This window comes from Ambystoma mexicanum, chromosome 4q (assembly GCF_040938575.1).
Source record: "Ambystoma mexicanum isolate Mex_15411 chromosome 4q, UKY_AmexF1_1, whole genome shotgun sequence".
NCBI classification, from domain to species: domain Eukaryota; kingdom Metazoa; phylum Chordata; class Amphibia; order Caudata; family Ambystomatidae; genus Ambystoma; species Ambystoma mexicanum.
Window position 1 is genome coordinate 1,118,451,310 of NC_090928.1, and position 19,206 is coordinate 1,118,470,515.

General features: G+C 43.7%; 1 protein-coding gene across 2 annotated transcripts in view; it reads left to right on the forward strand.

The window, feature by feature from the left end:
- ACBD3 (acyl-CoA binding domain containing 3) overlaps positions 1-19,206 on the forward strand; it is a 421,148-nt gene that overhangs the window by 366,935 nt on the left and 35,007 nt on the right. The window contains exon 8 of one of the 2 annotated variants that reach the window (XM_069608686.1): positions 16,671-16,760. The exons of the other annotated variant lie outside the window; for it this stretch is intronic. Coding sequence (XP_069464787.1) covers positions 16,671-16,760 — 90 coding nt within the window. The remainder of the gene's footprint in view (positions 1-16,670; positions 16,761-19,206) is intronic. 2 annotated transcript variants of the gene reach the window in all.

Here is a 19,206-nt window from a genome sequence, read left to right on the forward strand (position 1 = left end):
ATGCATGAGACCACCTCCCTCCAATTGGACGGACTGAGAACAGCACCACCACATATGCCAGTAGTTGCCTGTGGCTCCACAGCCCCTCAAGGTGGGTCTTCATTGGGATACATCTTGATCAGTCGTGGTGGAAGTAGGTGCCACCTGTGCAGCAATTTGATGGCACAGAGCATATGTTGTGAAGATATGGACCCCATTTTGGTTGATCTACAGATCAGCAGCTATGTCTTGCCTTCAAGCTGCACCCTGATCCAGGGATCCTCTAGGGGTTCGACCTAAAGCAGTATTTGGTATATTCTCGAGATCTGACCCTTTTCAGAGCCTCGGTTCAGTAATGGTTTCGAAGGCCATAAGATTACTTGCCAAAGTTTCTCCCCGCTTATCAGTAAGGACCCCTTTCAGACAGAGGTACAAAAACACTGACAGGTGTCCCACCCCTAGGAGTTGCTCCGTTTGATAGATTGTTATAAATGTCCTGGTTCACAAAACAATTAGCCTTTATACCACCTTCAATTACTAGCTAGGTGTAGAATCTTGTCCCTGATCGGCGATGCCCAGATGGTGGTCAGGGAGGAGGAGGGCCATGAAGAGAGCATTTCTTTCTTTTTCTCCCTCTCGGTCCCTTTCTCATTCTTTTTCTTTCTCTTTTCCATCTATTTCTCTTTCTTTCTCTTATATTGTATGCGTCCGAAATCTACTGGAAAGATGTGAGGCTCTAGAGTATGATTGACAAACCTTGGAAGTTAACTCCCCCTGGTCCCGGGATCGGGTTACATTTTTATTGGCAATTCTAGGTTTCGACCCAGCCCAAAAGAACCCCATCAGGAAAGCCCTTAGTGAGGGGCAAAAAAGAGCCCTGGGCACCTGGATCTGGAGCATTTGAAAGAGGTATAGGTATCTAGGCAATATGTTCATTTTGATAATAAGCCTAGCTATCCAAGAGAGCGCCATTTTTCCTCAACTCTCCACGTCATTCCCCACCTCTTCCCACAGCGGTAGATAGTTTGCTTGATATAGTTTGCTAATGAGGCTTCTTATAGTCATTACTAGGTATTTTATAGCTGTCTTCTTAAAGCTAAAGAAAGACCCACAGATGCGGTTTTGTGCAGTGGTGGTTTCTCCCATTGGGAAAAGGACAGATTTGTAAACATTGACTTTAAAGCCTGAGTGTTTTCCATAGTCTGCTAATTAACTTGGGGCATCAGCATCACCTCGGTGTCCCGTGGTATATAACAATAAGTTGTTAAGTTGGGTTTCTAGAATCTGGCCTGATGGACAGATTTTAGGACACTGCCCTAGTTACAATGAACAGGGTGCTCAGAGTTTAGCCAAAACCCATGTAAGGTATGTGGATGAGCAGTCAAGGCTTAGTCTCATGAGAGTGTGAGAAGGGGCAGGGGCACTCAATGAGTCCATACAGGACAGGACACAATAATTCACTTTAGACAGTCTGTTACACAAATAGTTATTTGTGTTAACTATTTAAAACACACTGAAAAATGAAACTAGCAGGTAGTACTATCACACAACACCCCGATATACAAATATATATAATCACTGTTAAGGAGAATTCTCAGAAATGTGCTAATTCCCTTCTAACTTAGAGACCACCAGCTCTTTTGCTGGACTTTAGGAATTAAATTTTTATCCTGAAGAGAGTGACCTTTCCCCCACTCTCTCATGCATTTTTATTTGATTTGAACACTGTTTCTTTTGGTTATGGAGCCTGACAAACTCCATAGGCATCATGTTACACTGTGTCACACTGCACCTTCGGTGCAGTGGTACAGGGAAGTTTTCTGGATTTCCCCAAGGTTTAAATGCCTTCTCTGGGATAAACTACTGTTTCCTAGGGCAGTATAAAGTGAAATTGACCTTACTTACATTTGTAGCTTTCTAGACCCAGCACACACTATCTTACAATAGGGTGCTGGTGGGGCTTCTTAGTATCCCCTTTGTCTAGCTTCTCGTGTAACATATTTTTTTTTAAACTTTAATTTTATTGATTTTGACATTGGAAGTAAACATACAGGTGGCTATATATTATGCATTAACAGTTACATCAAGATATTGTTCTGGTCCACCTTAACAATGCTTAACACCTTTAACGTGTGTCGTGCCAATGGATGCAAAATTAACAACCCCTCCCCCCCTCCGAGCTCTTGAGTCCTCCATGTCCGTGGCATTAGTGTGGTGAGCTATAGTGGACTGCGTGACGTTTTCCTTTGGTCATAGTTAGGTCGTGGAACTCCAATGTGGCGTGTGACAGGCATGGGTAGGTGGCAGTGGGTCTTTCGGTGGCGTGGGTTGTGTTCTAATGGTTTGCTACGTCGGCTCATCCGTGTTCGGTGATGTATTGCTCGACAAAATCGCACCAGTCTTTCTCTTGCCGTGCGGCCTTTTCGTGCAGTATTGCTGTTATTTTCTCCATTGTGTAAATGTTTGTGGCAATCTGTATCCAGTCTTTTTTATCTGGAAGGCGTGGGCATTTCCGTTTCATAACCAGGCATGCCCTTGCCACGAGCAGCAGAGGGGATACTAGTCCTTTTACCCTAATCAGCTCGTCTTCTTCTTCCAGGCCAAAAAGAATTAGGAGGGGGGACGATTCTCTCTATGCCATCGAGCTGCTTAATCCATCCCAGGACCTCTTGCCAGTAGATGCGAACTTTGGGGCAATTCCACCACATGTGCCAGTAGTTGGCATCCATGCCACATTGTCGCCAGCATCTCGGGTTGGAAGTTTGGAACATTTTGGATAGTCTGTGTCGTACTGCCACCTGTGAAGCAATTTTATGGCGTTTAGCTTATACTGCGCTGCAATCGATATTTTGGATGGCGTCTCGCAAATTTTGTTCCAAGCCTGTTGGTCAAATTCTCTGCCAAAATATCTCTCCCATCTTGCTTTGAGCCGGAGACTCGGAGCATCGTCTTTGGTGATCAGGGCTCTGTACATGTGCGCTATTAGGCCTTTGGAGTTGATGGATGTGTCCAGAATCGTCTCAAAGGGCGTTAGTTCTCTTTGTGTGGTGGCCTGCCATTCTCTTCTGGATAATACTCCTTTCAACCGCAAGTACAGAAAGATCGGTATCGGGTGAATTTGGTTGGCTTCTTCTAGTTCCGTAATGGAGAGGAATTTTCCATTTCTCCTCAGCTGACCGACTCTCTCAAGACCGGCGTTGAACCATGTTTGGTATCTGGCGTGTTCCGGAATCTCCTGTCTGATCCCGGGGGACCAGAGATGGCTCAGAGGTGAAGGCCACGTGGTGACCCCCACCATCACTTTCCCCTTTTTCCATATGTTCCACGTTGTGCCCAATATCGGATGATCGCGCAGTCTTCTCGCGAGTTTCGGTCTGGGGACCCATAACCATTCTGCTAGGGTTACGTTGACTAGAATGTCGTTATCCAGCTGGACCCATTGGAGGTCTTTTCTGTCTCTTAGGTGTGGGATCATGATTCTGAGTTGTGTGGCTTGGTAATAGCATTCTATGTCCGGGAGGCCTACTCCACCTAGTTCCTTTGGTAGTATTAAGACGTTGTATGGGATCCTGGGTTTCCTTCCATTCCATAGGAAGTCTAGTATGGCCTTGTTGACTTGTCTGAAGAAGTTTTCTGGGATCGTGATGGGCAGGACCTGAAAAGGGTACACGAACCGTGGGAGGGTCACCATTTTGATTGCGTTTAGGCGTCCCATTCAGGAGATTGTTATCCTTTCCTCACTGAATGGCTGGTGGCAGTGGTTTACTTTTAACTACTGTGGTGTGCATTTATCGCGGGCTGCGTTCACAGCTGCATTTTTGTCAAAATGGCCCTGGTCTTCTTTTTTTGCCATTTCTTTGTGGAAAGGTCCTTCTTGAGATTTACTCCGCGTGCCAAACAGGTTTGGTTCCTTGGTTCGCTTTGCCTTTGGCGGGAATTCATGAGTGAAGCCCGCCTCTGGGTCCAGGGTGTCTGCGGAGGCAGGAAGTGAGCAAGGTGCTCAAAACTCCCTGTGGTTAGTCTCCCAGGATACCCAAATGCACTCTGTAGTGATTGGCCGGCTGACTGTCCGGCAAGGACAGCCACCCCGCTGGGTGACTGAAAGCTGGGCTGGGCTGGAATGAATGGGAGAGAACTGAATAAAAGGTGTGTTTTTTGGCTTGGAAGGCAGTTGACCACTGGACGAAGGAACTGAAGAAGATCTTGAAGAGGATGCCTGCTGCAACTCCTGGACCGTTGGTTTGCCCGGTGAAGCCCTGCTGCTGTGCTGAAACACCAACTTCGTATCAACAGAAAAGCCACTGCAAGGACGACTTCTCCCCTTGAGCTGGTGGGACCAATCGACTCCAAAGTAAGCCACCTGGACATCTTCTCTGAGCTGGTTGAATTTCCACAGAGTTGCTGCTGGAAACCGAATAGCCAGGGAGAGGAACACCAGAGTGTGTGTGTGTGTGTTGCTTTTAAGTTTGCCAGGAGGTCCAGGAAGAATCTCCGGACTCCCAGGAAGCAGGACTGACTGAGCCCCCTCAACAGAGTGCAGGACCCCAGAAGCAAGGAAAGTCCATCTCGACAGCCAGAAACGGCAGTGTTGCTATTTGCAGTAGTCGCGTGGAGCTAAAACACTGAAGTGCCACTTGTTTGAAGATTGCTGGTTGCGAGCGGTGACCGTCCCATTGCAGTGCAGGAGTCTCTGGAAGTCTCCCTCTTGTCCCCACGACTGAGGCACAGGAGTCATCTGCTGCACTTTTTCTTCATTCTAAAGGTACTGTAAAGTCTGAGAGAACTTACCTCTTATTGTAGAGTTGCTTGCATCTTCTACTACTCACAAGCCTAAACAGCTTGTGGCCCTACCTGATTCTTCTTTTCTTCAGAGACTTCTAAATCATTGTGCAAAGACCCACCAGAAGTGCTTCAGCTCATATAGACTTTTGCCCATTGACTTTGGCTTAACCTGTTATACTGGATGACTCTGCTTAGGGGATCCAAAAGCATTTGCCTGCTTAAGAATATTTGTGATCTCTTGTTCTAATAACCTTTTCCTTTGACCAATTCCTAAGAATGTTCTAAATGCTACAGTAAGATATTAATGTCCCCAGCACCCTAGCTACTGAAGTCACCTGAAGGTGTGGGTTGTGACTCTGGGCCATCCCAAAAGGATCTTTACTGATTTAGAAACTGAATGTGTAGTTTTGGAGTTTATTTGTGTGTTGCTTTTATATTGCTCCCTTCTGAAGAAGGCTTATTCTAACTGACTGATAGATAAATAAATTAATAATTATTTGTTCAAGAAACCTTGTGTGAAAGTGTTTATTTGAATACTTGTCACTGTGAACCAGCTCACATTGACCCCTCTTGAGATGAGCCTGGCTGCTCAACACGCTACCAACCTTTGTGGTACAGACTTCCCCTAGCTTCTCCCTTAAATGTGATGATTCCCCAAGAAGGTCAGGTGGAATGAGGAGTGCACTAAGGCATTTGAAGGCCCTTTGTCAAGCTCCAGTCTTAAGAGCTCCTGACTACAGCCAACTATTTTTTTTTAAATTGTTTTTAGCTGATCAACTTTTACAATAGAACTTTTTATATAATACATATTATCAAAAATGTGTATAATTTAAAAACGTTCATATCATACATTAAACAAACAGTTCACAATTAATACAGACAAGTTGGCTTAATAAAGTTCATTGTGTTACGAATTCCCAAATTAACATGTTAAAATAGGCTTCCCTATTGTCCCTCTTGGTTACCCTTCAAATACTGCTTCTAAGAAATTCTTGATTGCAATATAAACGGACATACGCTGAGTCGAAAAGAATAAATTCCATCTGTCATCAAGAGTGGTAAAATGCATTTAATGTTTGGTTAAATGCAATTCTCTTTTTTCAACCAGATTGATGCACTCTAAAATGACATGTAGCAAGGTCTGTTTTATTTACATCTTTACAAAAGCGACAAAAGTTAAATGAACAGCTAAGTAAATTACATTTAATCATTACCACTCCAGTAGGCCAAAGATTGTATCTGAACTGTAGAAAGGCTGAACGAAGTGCTACAGAAGGGTAACGAATCAAATAAGGTTCACATTCTCTAAATCTTTTACTTGAGAACGGGTTTTCTCTAAAATCTTTGGATAAAAACGAGAGATCAATGCGGTCTATACAATCATACAGGTTTAGCTTTTTTCTGCCTCTTTCTAATAAGACATGCAATGGGACATCTGCCAAAGCCATTATGTTGAAAACTGCTGCTTTCCATTTACTTGCATGATCTGATTTCAAAACAAAGAAAAAGGAAAGTAAGCCAATCTCATGGCGTATAAATGCCATAGGGACACATTGAGGTAAATTCAGTACTGCTCTCCAGTATTTTCCTTCAAATGTTTGTAAAATGTTATTCTCCAAGTTAAGCCATGTCTCTAGGCCATATAGGAGTACTGGACTTGTTTTTTGGTGGTAAGTTACAGCTGAGGATATTGAGAATTTACCATATTTGTGTAATATTACTTTAGTTTGTGAAATAGCAGTTGTCACACGTGACTCTAAAACCTCTAGATGGGCTTAATTTAAGTGTCGATTGTCAATTCGCAACACCCAGATATGTGTACTGTGATACTACTTCGAGCTCTGAGTCTTGTAGCATCCATCTAAATCTATTCTCTCCTTTTTTGGCTGCATTGCAAATCATAATCTTGTATTTAGAGATGTTAATTGTGAGCTGATTAATTTTCATATATGTTGATAGCGCTTGCAAGGAATTTTGCAAGCCAATAAGGGTTTTTGAAACTAAAATCAAATCGTCGGCATATAATAATGCCGTCACTCTCTCGTCCCAATCTAGGAGCATCGGTATTCACATTCACAAATATTTCAGGCATGGATACATCCTTGCTTCAGACCTCTCTCAACCTGTATTGGCATCGAGAGCAAGCCTTCAATGTTTAATCTAACTTGCATTACAGTGTTAGTATGCAATTCATGGATAATATCCAGGGTAGTTTCTGGGTATTCGGCTTTTTGTAGCTTTCTATTCAGTAATTCTCGTGAGACAGAATCAAAAGCTGCATGTAGGTCAATATATGCTAGATAAAGTGGTTGTTTTGAGCTATAATGCTGTTGTCTAATAGCATATAGCGATATAAGATTAATCGTCATGACCATTCCAGCCACAAACCCTGTTTGATGAGGGTCTCGTTTCGATTTTTGTTTAGTCCACAAGTTGAACTCTCGCAATACAAAGCGAGCGAAGATTTTGCTCATTACATCCAATAAGAAAATGGGTCTGTAGTTTCGAGGTGCAGATCGATCTCTGCTTTTATGAATGGGCACCACCACCGAAGATCACCAAGACTTAGGAATAGATCTATCCTCGATAATGTTAGAGAAAATGTTGTATAAAGTTGACCAGCTGCTTGAATGGGCTTTTAATGTAGCATTACTTAAGCCGTTGGGTCCCGGAGCCTGAGATCCACTCGATTTCTTTTTTTTTTTTTGAGGTACTCGATATCTTCTATTAACATTTGGATTTGCCATGATGAACATGATCTAGATATAGGCATTATCTTATTGAGTTTATCCATGTTGTATATGTCTTTAAAATGTTGTAGCCATTGTTGTTCGGAGACTCCGTTTGTTTGGGCTGACGCCTGAGTATTTCCTGTAGTTTTGTTTGGCATCAGCCAGATTGTAGCTGTACTTTTAGCTTGTCGACCTCTGGTCCAGTTTCTATATTGGCACCTGATTGCTCTCAGAGCTACCGCTCTTTCTGACTCTGGTAATAATTGAATTGCTTTTTTACTTCTTCGCAGTTCATTTTTTTAAAATTTCCTGGTGAAGATCAAAGGAATGAATCGTTTGCACTGGTTTCTTGGTAAGCAATTTAATATTGGTCTTGCTTGATGAAAGGGCGGTTAGATATTGATTGTTTCCAAAGCTCACAAGATTGCTCGATAAGATAGAATTCAGTAAGGATAAACAACGCTCATTCCATTGGAATCGTGACTTGCCATTGTTGACTATAAGGTTGGATTCGTAATGTTGTCTATTTTTTAATTCAGTGACATTCCAATTCCAGGTCAATTTTAGTATTTTGTGATCACTGTATGTCTGATCGACCACCTCAAATTTCCTTGCTTGCTTGCTTGTATAGTGTCTTAACATATACAAAGTCAATTGTACTTTGTGAGGATCCTCTTGACCACGTGGCCAGGTCATGACAAAACCTCTTTCTGCCATTAGCGAAGTCCATTTGAAAGAGTTGTTCCTATGATTTGATGGGTCGTCAAGGCAACGTAAGTTCAAATCCCCTACTAAAATAGTAGAAGTGACTTGGGAATCTAACGCTACTATGTTCAATACATTTTTAAGATCTTAAACTTTAAATCCGATATGCCAGACGGATTTCTGTAGATGTTTACTAGAGCTATCACCCGGTTATGTTGACAGAGTCTTAAGGGTTGCAAGTAATTATTTGGTTCGGCCCACGGTTGTATGGTAAATCCTGTCCTTATTTTTACTGCCACCATAAGTCCAGACATTGATTGGCCCTTAGTGGCAGCAATGACAGGCAGTAACTGTATGCTATGGTCATCCCATGTGGGGGTCTCTCGCAGCCAAGTATCCTGGAGTGCAAGAATGTCAGTCCTTTAAATAATTTCCCAAGGAACTCGTAAAGTGAGTGTGGCCACGGGTGATCCAGGAAGCGAATTTGATATTGCTTGATGTTTCAGCTTTAGACGACTCAGTCAAGTGGAGTAGTTATGCCTGGTTAGATAAATCGGACATTTGTAGGGCCGAGTTACGACAAATCGGTACCTACTTTTCAATTATGGGTTTGCAGATCTTGCCTGGGCACATATTCCTGGGATCTTGTTGATTAATAAACCCTAAATTAAATAGTTCAACTTTTGCCATCCAGATAGCATTAGCCACCAAGCGAGAGGGAGTCCACAGTCTGACCGTTTCAGGTTCATATAGATCGGGAAATTCTACTTGGGCTATGTCCACTGTTGTGATGTCGCCAAGTATTGTAGTGTCTTTGAGGATACTTAAAATGTTGGCCCGACATAAGGTCAATTGCTTGAAAGGGGCAGGACCACACTTCAGAATTACTGTGTGCTGGGCTATTTTAGCATTGTTGTCTTGTTTTCTTTTCCTCATTACGTCCAAGAATTGCTTTTGTTTCTTGCTTTTTTATAGCTTCATTTTCTATCACTGTTGGTTGATAACGATCTTCATTCATCTGTGAGGCATATTTGGGACGAACTGTTGGTGGCATCCACAGTAATTAGGGTCCCTTTTGGTATTTATGTCGACAATAGCCTTTCCTATTGGTTGAACTGCTGGTTGATAGAGAACTTCATTCATCTGTGAGATTAGCTGTTGGTTACATCCACAATAGTTGGCATCTCTTTTAGCATTTATATCCATGGTAGCTTTTGTTGTTGATTGAAAGGTTTCATCAGTCTATGGAGTCAAATATGCGTCAACCACTTCTCAGATTTCTTTGTTTCGTGCTTCGATCGCTGATCGATCATTGTTAGGACTACAGGTTTTGTTGGGTTTCGCTCCTTTCTGTTTTTGTTTATTTGGTGGCAACTGTAATTGTGCGTTGATGCCAGATGATGGCTTTGTTTGTTTCGTTATCTCAGAGATTAGATCATCTAAAGGCGGATATCTATTACAATGGCACAATCATCAGTGGGCTCTATGGTTTTACCTGCTTTCCGCAAGTTCTTATATTTTTTAATGATCGCTAGGCTAGCATTCTGTTTCACGGCAGCGATTTATTTTTGATGAATTGTATTAACATCAGTAGAATTGACGTTCTTGGTATGCTTTTTGTTTTTTTCGTTTTGTTCACCTGGATATTTTTCGCCGTTTTTGTTCCTTTTGTGTCTTTAGATGAAGAAATAGATTGGCGATCTGGTTGAAAAATATCATGTGTTTGTGGTTTTATAGGAATTTCCAACAAGGGATTCGCTTTATTAGTTGCACAAAGGTTTTGGGGTTCTCTAGATGGAGTAATTTCATCAATTACTGGTGGAATGATTTCCCTGAAGACCGGTAAGGCAGGAATTGGAAGCCCCTCCAAGGGCATCAGTTTCTTCAATTCATCTTGCAAGGAATTGCCCAAAGTGTTTTTTTCTTTAGGCGCAATCAAAGTTTCTATTTTCAAATGTTCTTGCCTGGTTATCCAATCCGTAATTTGTTTCATTTCAATCGATTGTTGTGTTACTTTACCATCTAAACTTTCAAATAGACGCCTCAGGCTAGTTATGGCCACTTTAATTGAGGTTAGTGTGATTTCAAGTAGCGGTTATTGTTTTACCGGGTTGTTTTGAGAGGCTGAAGCAGTTGGTCGCCTTAGAGTAGGCGCTATAAATTAAATTGATACATTAGGAGACTTGCTAGCTTCTTGTTGAAAAAGCGACGGGAGAGCAAGACCGATTTTGAATGTCGGCAAAGCTTGCGTGAATTGAAAGATCTAGCGACGGGGAATGTGCTAAATCTATCATGGGAGGGTCATCATTGGTCATGGGGGTGTTGAAAACGCCTTACTTTCAATCTTGGAGGGAGAGTCATCCATCGAGATGGCAGAATGATCCATTTGCGAGCGTTTGAATTTCTCGCCTCCAAATTTTGTATGACTTGTTTCTTTGAATTCTGATTGAGCTGTCAACTCCAGCGCCTGTTTAGAGTTCAAATTTTCCTCACTGCTACTAGTTTGAGTCAGTGTTTCAGATATGTTGGGTCTTTGCACTCTGCTTTCACTGTTTCCGGCTGCAGGTTTTCATTTGTTTCCTCTGTATTGTTAGGCGGCTTGCAGTTAGTTCTCGAAGGGCTGCGACTAGTACAGAACCCTCGCATATCAGGCGTAGTAGAGGGTTTACAGTTCACAGGTGTTAAAGTGATTGCTTTGTTTGATACACGTCTTAAAGACGCAGGAGTTGTTTGTTTGCTCTTGATGAAATCTGGGGGTTACAGGCATGTCGGTTCTCAATGTGTGCATCCCAGCCCTTCTCATTTAACAACACTATCGTATGCAGTGATCGTCACAGTGAATGCACAAGATGATTCTTAATGAAATTTACTTCTGTAAGCACCTAGCATTTGGACCAGTTGTCACAGTATTCAATCTAGAAAGGCAGGAACTGACAGTGATTTGTAAAATATAATGTGTGACAAGTTAAAAAATAAAGGAAAACGAAAAAGGAAGAAATTGTAATAAAGTAAAATCAAATCACTCCTCACACTTTATAGTGTTTTATGTGAGACAGGTGTTAAACCTGTGGTAACCTTCAAACCACTATATACCAAATATACCAAAGATGGGGTCCCCCTGCACCCCAGACAGCCCAAGACAGCAGTAGACCGCCCTTTTCCAACAGCACTTCTACAAAAAGCATGTGCGCATAAAGCGTGAGATTTCCAGGTTCTAAGGATTATCGGGGATGTGGGAGGAGGCAAAGGGACTTGGAAAAAGTTCTGTTTCTTTTTTCTATGCATGTCAGTAGCAGAGAATGGAAGTTCTCATTCAATCCGATGAAATCCAAAGCAATTAAACAGCTAGGACAGCAGTAGACCGCCCTTTTCCAACAGCGCTTCTACAAAAAGGCAATCCTTTATTGTACAGACAGATGCTTCCAATACAGGTATAAGTGCAGTTCTGAGTCAGCTGGATGAGAAAGGCAGGGAACACCCAATCTGCTTCATCAGCAGGAAGCTGAAGGAACTTGAGACACGGTGGGTAACCATAGCACGTGAATGTTTTGCTATTGTGTGGTCTTTGGAAAAGTTTAGACTTTTGTGATTCAAACAGGCCACCAACCCTTGAGATGGTTCATGCAGATGAAGGGGGAGAATCCTAAATTAAGATGGTCAATCAGCCTACAAGGGTTTGATTTTACCATTGAACACAGGTCTGGGTGTAATCAACAAAATGCTGATGGTCTCTCCAGGAAGTATGACCGACTGGAGTAAGGAGATTCATCCAGGGGTGGATTAAATCCTCCTGTCCCTTAGTCTGGGGGGGGACAAGTGTTACAGGGGAATTCTCAAAAATTTGCTAATTCCCTCTACCTTAGAGACCCCCAGCAACTTTGCTGGATTTTGAGGACTTGATTTTTTTACCTGGAGAGAGTGAGACCCTTTTTTCCCCCACTCTCTCATGTATTTTGATGTGAGTTTATACCTCTGTTTCTTTTTGGTTATGGAGTCAAACCAACTTTATAGGCATGATCTTGTACAATGGTGTCACACAGCACCTTCAGTGCAGTGGCAAAGGGAAGTCTTTCAGATTTTCCAAGGTTTAAATACCTTCTCTGGGATCAACTACTGTTTCCCAGAACAGTGGAGTGAAATTGACTTCAATTAGTCCTGTAAAATCCTAGACCCAGCACACCCTATCTTACAATAGAGTGCTGGAGGGGGTTACTTAGTATCCCCTGTGTCTAGTTACTCATGATTTACCCCGACCGTGAACTGTTCGCAGCTCTGGTAACGTTAAATCGCGGGAGCCATGTTTTTCAAAATGGCGCGGAAGCCTCCTTTGTTAAAATGATCCCCGGTCTTCATTTTTTGCCATGTCTTTGTGGAAAGGTCCTTCAAGAGTTTTTCTCTGCGCGCCAAGCCAAGTTTGGTCTCTTTGTTCATTTGCCTTTGGCGGGCTTCAGGAGTGAAACCCGCCTCTGGCTTCGGGGTGTCTGGGGTAGGCAGGAAGTGAGGGAGGTGCCAGGAACTCCCTGTGCCTAGTCTACTAGGCTGTGGTGATTGGCTGACTGTCCGGCAAGGGCAGCCACCCTGCTGTGTGGGTGGCAGCTAGGCTGGAATTAATGGAAGGCGAGTCTCTTGGCTTGAAAGGCAGAGTAGACTACTGGACGAAGGAACCGAAGAAGAGCTTGAAGAGGATGACTGCTGCAACTCCTGGACCGTCGGTTTGCCCGGTGAAGCCCTGCTGCAGGTCCGAATCGCAAAGTTCACATCGACAGAGAAGCCCTGCAAAGACGACTTTTCCCTTTGAGTTGGTGGGACGAATCAACTCCCAAGTAAGCCACCTGGACACCCATCTCTGAGCTGGTTGAATTTCCTCAGAGTTGCTGCAGGAAACATAGAGCCAGGGAGAGGGACACCAGATAGTGTGCGTTGCTTGTTACTGGCCTAAAGCTTTTGGAAGATCCTCCGGACTCCCACGAAGCAGGACTGACCAATCGTGACCCCCCTCAGTTGAGTGCGGGACCTCAGATATGAGGAAAGTCCAGCTTGACAGCCAGGAACAGCACATATTGCTATTTGCTGTACCACAAGGAGCTGAAACGCGAAACAGCCCCTGAAAGTCAAGTTTGCCGGTTGCCAGCTTTGACTGTGCCAGTACAGTGCAGGAGTCCCCCGACGCCCTCCCTCTTGTCCCCACGAATGAGCCCCCGGGACAATGAGATCTGCAGAGCTGTACAGGAACAGAAGTCTTCAGCTGCATCTTTTTCTTCTTTACCAAGGTACTGTAAAACTAGCCTAAGAGAACGTACCTCTTACTGTGGAAGTGCTTGTAACTTCTGCAACCCGCAAGTCTAAACAGCTTGTGGCCCTACATTTGGTTCTTCTTTTTATCAAAGACTCCTAAGAACTTGTGAAAAGACTTTTCGATTTACTTACCTGAAGTGCTGCATCCTATACAAAGACTTTGGCCTTTTGACTTTGGCTTAGCCTCTTAAATTGAATGCCTCTTCTAAGTGCTATCTGAAAGTAGTATTTGCCCTGCTTAATTTGTAAATTCTTGTGTTCTAATAACCTTTGCCTTTTACTTACTTTTGAAAGAGTATTCTGAATGCCAACAGTAAGGTATTAATGTCCCCAGCCTCCTTGTTACTGAAGTCACCTGTGGGTGTAGGTTGTCTGTGGACCATCCCAAAAGGGCCTTGTCTGATTCAGAAACTCAAAGTGTACAGTATTGAATTATTTGTGTTACTATTCTATTTGCTCCCTTCTGAAGAAGGCTTTATAAGTAACTGATAAATTATTGTTATGCAAGAAACCTTGAGTGTAAGAGTTTATTTGAATACCTGTAACTGTGAATCTTTGTACCTCCACTACAGTTCACATTTCCCCTCTTGAGATAAGCCTGGCTGCTCAACACGCTACCAAAACTGTGTAGTGCAAGCTTATACCAAAGGTTGGGTTGCCTATACCTGTAGCCATAGTTGTCTGTAGTGTTCCCAGAGGGCACTGCATTCAAACTTTGCCAAACAGTAGTAGGTGTTCACAACCAAGATGTTACAGTTTACAGAGATGGGTAATTCCACCATCGGGACATTCAAGTTCTCAAGTTGGACCTTTATTTCTCTGGCTGTAGGGGCATTTGATATTAGTGTGATCAGTCCCCCATAAGGACGTAGAGCAGTACAATTAAATAATTTCACACAGGTATCCAAGTAAACACTCACTTCAAGTTATATTAAAATATATTTATTTATATATACACAAGCAAATCTAAAATGCAGCATCTACTAATAACATCCAGTGTAAAATGGCATCAATTACTATAAGAAACCATAATGGAGGTGAGTAACTTTTTCTGTGCTTTACATATCCAGCACACAGAGTGACGTCCATGAAAGTTAGTATCGGCACTTAAATATTTCACCTTTGCAAAATTGAGATGGGAGAGAAGTTTCAAAGTTAGGCAGAACACAACCAGTAACTGTAAATAACACTCTCCCAGAGAGGTATAGGCAATCTTTCCTAGCAATAAGTGTTGACAATTAAAACCTATGGAGGAACCAGCATTGCCAAAGCCAATAGGATCAGAAGATGGACCTTTGGCAAACCAGGACAGCCAAAGTCAAATGGACAGTTTCAGTTCTGTTGAAGATTTTCAGATGAAAAGTTAGTTAACCAGTCAGGTTCTGAGAGAAAGACAGGAGCTCAAGGGGAGCATACCTGATAGTGCATAAGTTGCAAGGCCTACACAAAGGAGTTAAGGTCCACTCTCAATTGAAGAAACCAGCACTTTGCAAGCCAGGAAGCACTGAAAATGGCACACAGTAATTAGAACCCAAGCCCCACAGTACCTTGAAAGTGAAGAAATTGTAGCTGGCTTCCTTCTAGGTGCAACTTTGCAGACCCTGATTCCTGTTCCTCGGTCGTGGTGACAAAAGGGGGGGACCTCTGGCGGGCTTCTGCGGCAGCACTCTGGAGAAGGGGTCAGCAGCAATGGATTCATCTCACTGCAGCAGCTCTTTGTCTTTTTTGGCTTTTTTCTTAGCGCCAAGAAGAAACGAATATCGCCGGTCGGATTCTCTTTGATTACTTGGTCCTGAAATCTGCTGAGGGGAATTTTGGTGAAGAATTCCTGCCTCTGGAGGGTCCACATGGATGCCTGCCGTTTCAGCCGGATTCGATCTTCGGAAAACGATGCACTCGATAATGGTCCAGGTATCCCGGGTAGTGGGATTCTGCAGGTCAGGATAGTCACAGCAAGTCGGGGGATGGCCCAAAATGAAGGTCTTGAGCTAGTTGGTCCCACCTGCCCAAAGGAGGAAGTCGTCCTTGGCAGGTCTTCCCTGTCGATGTGAAAACAGGGTCAGCACAGCTGCAAGGCTTCACCAGTGTTCAAGGTCCTAGACGATGCTGCTGGCATCTGTGCTAGTCTTCTGCTTCAGATTCCTTGTTCCAGTGATCAACTGTCTGTAGTTCAAAAATCCTTGCCTTTTATGCTGTATTCCAGTCATTCAAACACTCAGAGCTGTCAATCACATGAGGGTTGGCTGTCCTTCAGGACAGCCAGCCGCCCAGTTAGAACTGATTTCAGCCAGGCATACCTGCAGACAAAAGACAGTGAAGTTTCGGGCTCCTCCCTCACTTCCTGTCTTCCCAGACACACTAGAGCCTGTGTGTGCTTCAGGGCTGAAGCACGCCAAAGGCAAAACTCAGAAAGGACTCGAGTCTATTCTAAAGGATAGAAGAAAAGCTCAGAAGGAACTGGCAATCGAAAAATAGCAAAAATAGACCGACGGGGTTGTGTGGGGGCATTGCATTTTGGGAAATGGTCACCCATAAGTGCTGCTAGCGGGCAGAGAAATCAGCCCGCTAGTAACCAGCACACAAGGTAGTAAAAAGTAACCACTGTCACCAGCCATTTAAGTTGGTCACTTGTAACAAAAAGTTACATGTGTAGAGGGAGGAGTAACAATGTAACCCCCAGTGCCCCACATAGGGTGGTGTGCTGGCCCCACAAAAGAAAAAGGTAAGTAAAATGACCTTTATCTTACTATTCTTGAACTGTAGTCTCACAAGAAAATGTATTTAAACATAATGGGAAGTCCAAGGGACTTTTCAGTGACACTGTACATAGGGTGCTTGGTGTCAAAAAGCAGATGCCTGTATTAAATATAGGGAGTTTACCAGACTCCATAAAACATTGAAAATAAAAATCCCAGTCAGAGAAAGAATGAGTGGTAAAAAGTTCCACTCGCTCAGGACATTAAAATCAAAGTACAGCAAAAGTGCTGGTGGTCTCTCAGGTTAATGGGAATTAGCACAGAAACTGAAAATTCTCCTCAACTGCTTTCTTAGAGCCAGCCTACGTTTTTACCATAAAGGCAGCTCCAGAGACCAAGCCATTGCCACCATTATGAGATGTTTGTATCACAACCGACCGTTGGGACCTCACCTTCTTTAATTCTCTCCTTTTTTTCCTAGAGAGAATAGAGACTTCATCAACTTCCACACCGCCATCATCCACTTTCGTTGACTCCAATACATCCTCAGAAGGGGCAGCTGAGATATCAGGTAGAGGCAACTCATTACTAGCGGCCACAATACCTAACGGGTTTGGGCAGGGGGGGGGGGGGGGCGAGACTTGCCAGTGTCCTTTCACGGTACACTACTACACTTCACACAGGATTTCATTTTTAACAGGTCATCCATGTTAGGGAGAATTCTCAAAAATGTGCTAATTCCCTCCACCTTAGAGACCCCCAGCAACTTTGCTGAATTTTGAGGATTTTTTTTACCTTGAGATAGTGTGGCCCTTTTACCAACTCTCTCATGCTTATTTGTGTGAATTTTACATCTTTTTCTTTCGGTTATGGAGTCTAACAAACTCTATAGGCATCATCTTTTACAATTGTATCACACAGCACCTTCAGTACAGTGGCACAGGGAAGTGTTTTAGATTTCCCAAGGTTTAAATACCTTCTCTGGGATAAAATACTGTTTCCCTGAGCAGTAAAGTGAAATTGTCTTTACTTCGCATTGTACTTACTAGACCCAGCACACCCTATCATACATTATAGTGCTGGAGGGAGTATCCCCTGTGTCTAAATGCTCATGTAACATATTTTATGTTACCCTTTCCTCACAGAATGGCTGGTGACAGTGGTTTTGTTTCAAACTACCAGGGTTTGCATTTACCGCGGCTGTTCGCAGCCCCGATAACGCTAACCGCGGGAGCCATCTCTTTCAAAATGGTGCTGAGCCATCTTTGACAAAATGGTCCCCGGTCTTTGTTTTTCGCCATGTCTTTGTGGAATGGTCCTTCTAGAGATTTTCTCTGCGTGCCAACCAGGTTTGGTCTCTTTGTTAATTTCGCCTTTGGCGGGCTTTAGGAGCAGGCGTGTGGCTAGGTCTGGAAACGACCCGGGGCTACTCTGATGTCGGAACTGTCGGAATGGGGGCTAGCTAGCCTTCCGGTTGTAGCTCCTGAGATTCTATCCGGGGCTACAACCAAAAGACCAGGGGCTATAGCACCCTTAGCAACGCCTCTGTTCAGGAGTGAAACCCGCCTCTGGCTCCAGGGTGTCTGGGGTAGGTAGGAAGTGATGGAGGTGCCAGAAACTCCCTGTGCTTAGTCTCCTAGGAGACCCAAACGCACTCTGTGGTGATTGGCTGGCTGACTGTCCGGCAAGGACAACCACCCTGCTGTGAGAGTGACAGCTAGGCTGGAATGAATGGGAGAGAACTGAATAAAACGAGAGTCTTTTGGCTTGGAAGGCAGTGTCGACCACCGGACGAAGGAACCGAAGAAGAGCTTGAAGTGGACGCCTGCTGCAACTCCTGGACCGTTGGTTTGCCCGGTGAAGCCTTGCTGCAGTGACTACTTGCCAAGTTAGCATCGACGCAGAAGACCCTGCAAGGACGACTTCTCCCTTTGAGTTGGTGGGACCAATCAACTCCAAAGTAAGCCACCTGAACACCCATCTCGGAGCTGGTTGAATTTCCTCAGAGTTGCTGCAGGAAACCGTATAGCCAGGGAGAGGGACACCAGATTGTGTGCGCGTTACTTTTAAGCTGGCCTAAAGCTTTTGGAAGATCCTCCTGACTCCCACGAAGCAGGACTGACCAAGCCTGAGCCCCCTCAGCAGAGTGCCGGACCCCAGAAGCAAGGACAGTCCACCTTGACAGCCAGGAACCGCGCTTATTGCTATTTGCTGTACCCCAAGGAGCTGAAACGCGAAACAGCCACTCGAAGTGAAGTTTGCCGGTTGCGGGTTTTAAGTCCCAGTACAGTGCAGGAGTCCCCCCAACGTCCTCCCTCTTGTCCCCACGACTGAGGCCCAGGAACGGCGAGATCTGCAGAGATGCTCAGGAACAGAATTCATCAGCTACATCTTTTATTCTTTACCAAGGTACTGTAAAACAATTCTAAGAAAACTTACCTCTTACTGTAGAAGTGCTTGTAACTTCCACAGCTCACAAGTCTAATCAGCTTGTGGCCCAACATCTGATTCTTGTTTTCATCAAAGACTCCTAAGAACTTGTGCAACGACTTTTCCATTGATTCACCAGAAGTGCTTTATCCTATGCAGGACTTTTGCCCATTGACTTTGGCTTAGCCTATTGAATTGAATGCCTCTTCTAGTGAACTCTAAAAGTATCTGCAATGCTTTGGAATATTTGTGGTCTCTTGTGTCCTTATAACCTTAGCCTTTTTACCAACTTTTAAAGAGTATTCTGATTGCCAACAGTAAGGTATTAATGTTCCCAGCTCCCTTGTTACTGAAGTCACCTGTGGGTGTCAGTGGGCCATCCCAAAAGGGCCTTGTCTGATTCAGAAACTGGGCCTTGGCTGATTCAGAAACTCGGTGTCCATTATTGAAGTATATTTGTGTGTTACTATTCTATTGCCCCCTTCTGAAGAAGGCTTTATAACTGACTGATAAATAAATTGTTTATGCAAGAAACCTTAAGTGTTAGAGTTTATTTGAATACCTGTAACTGTGAATCTTTGTAACTC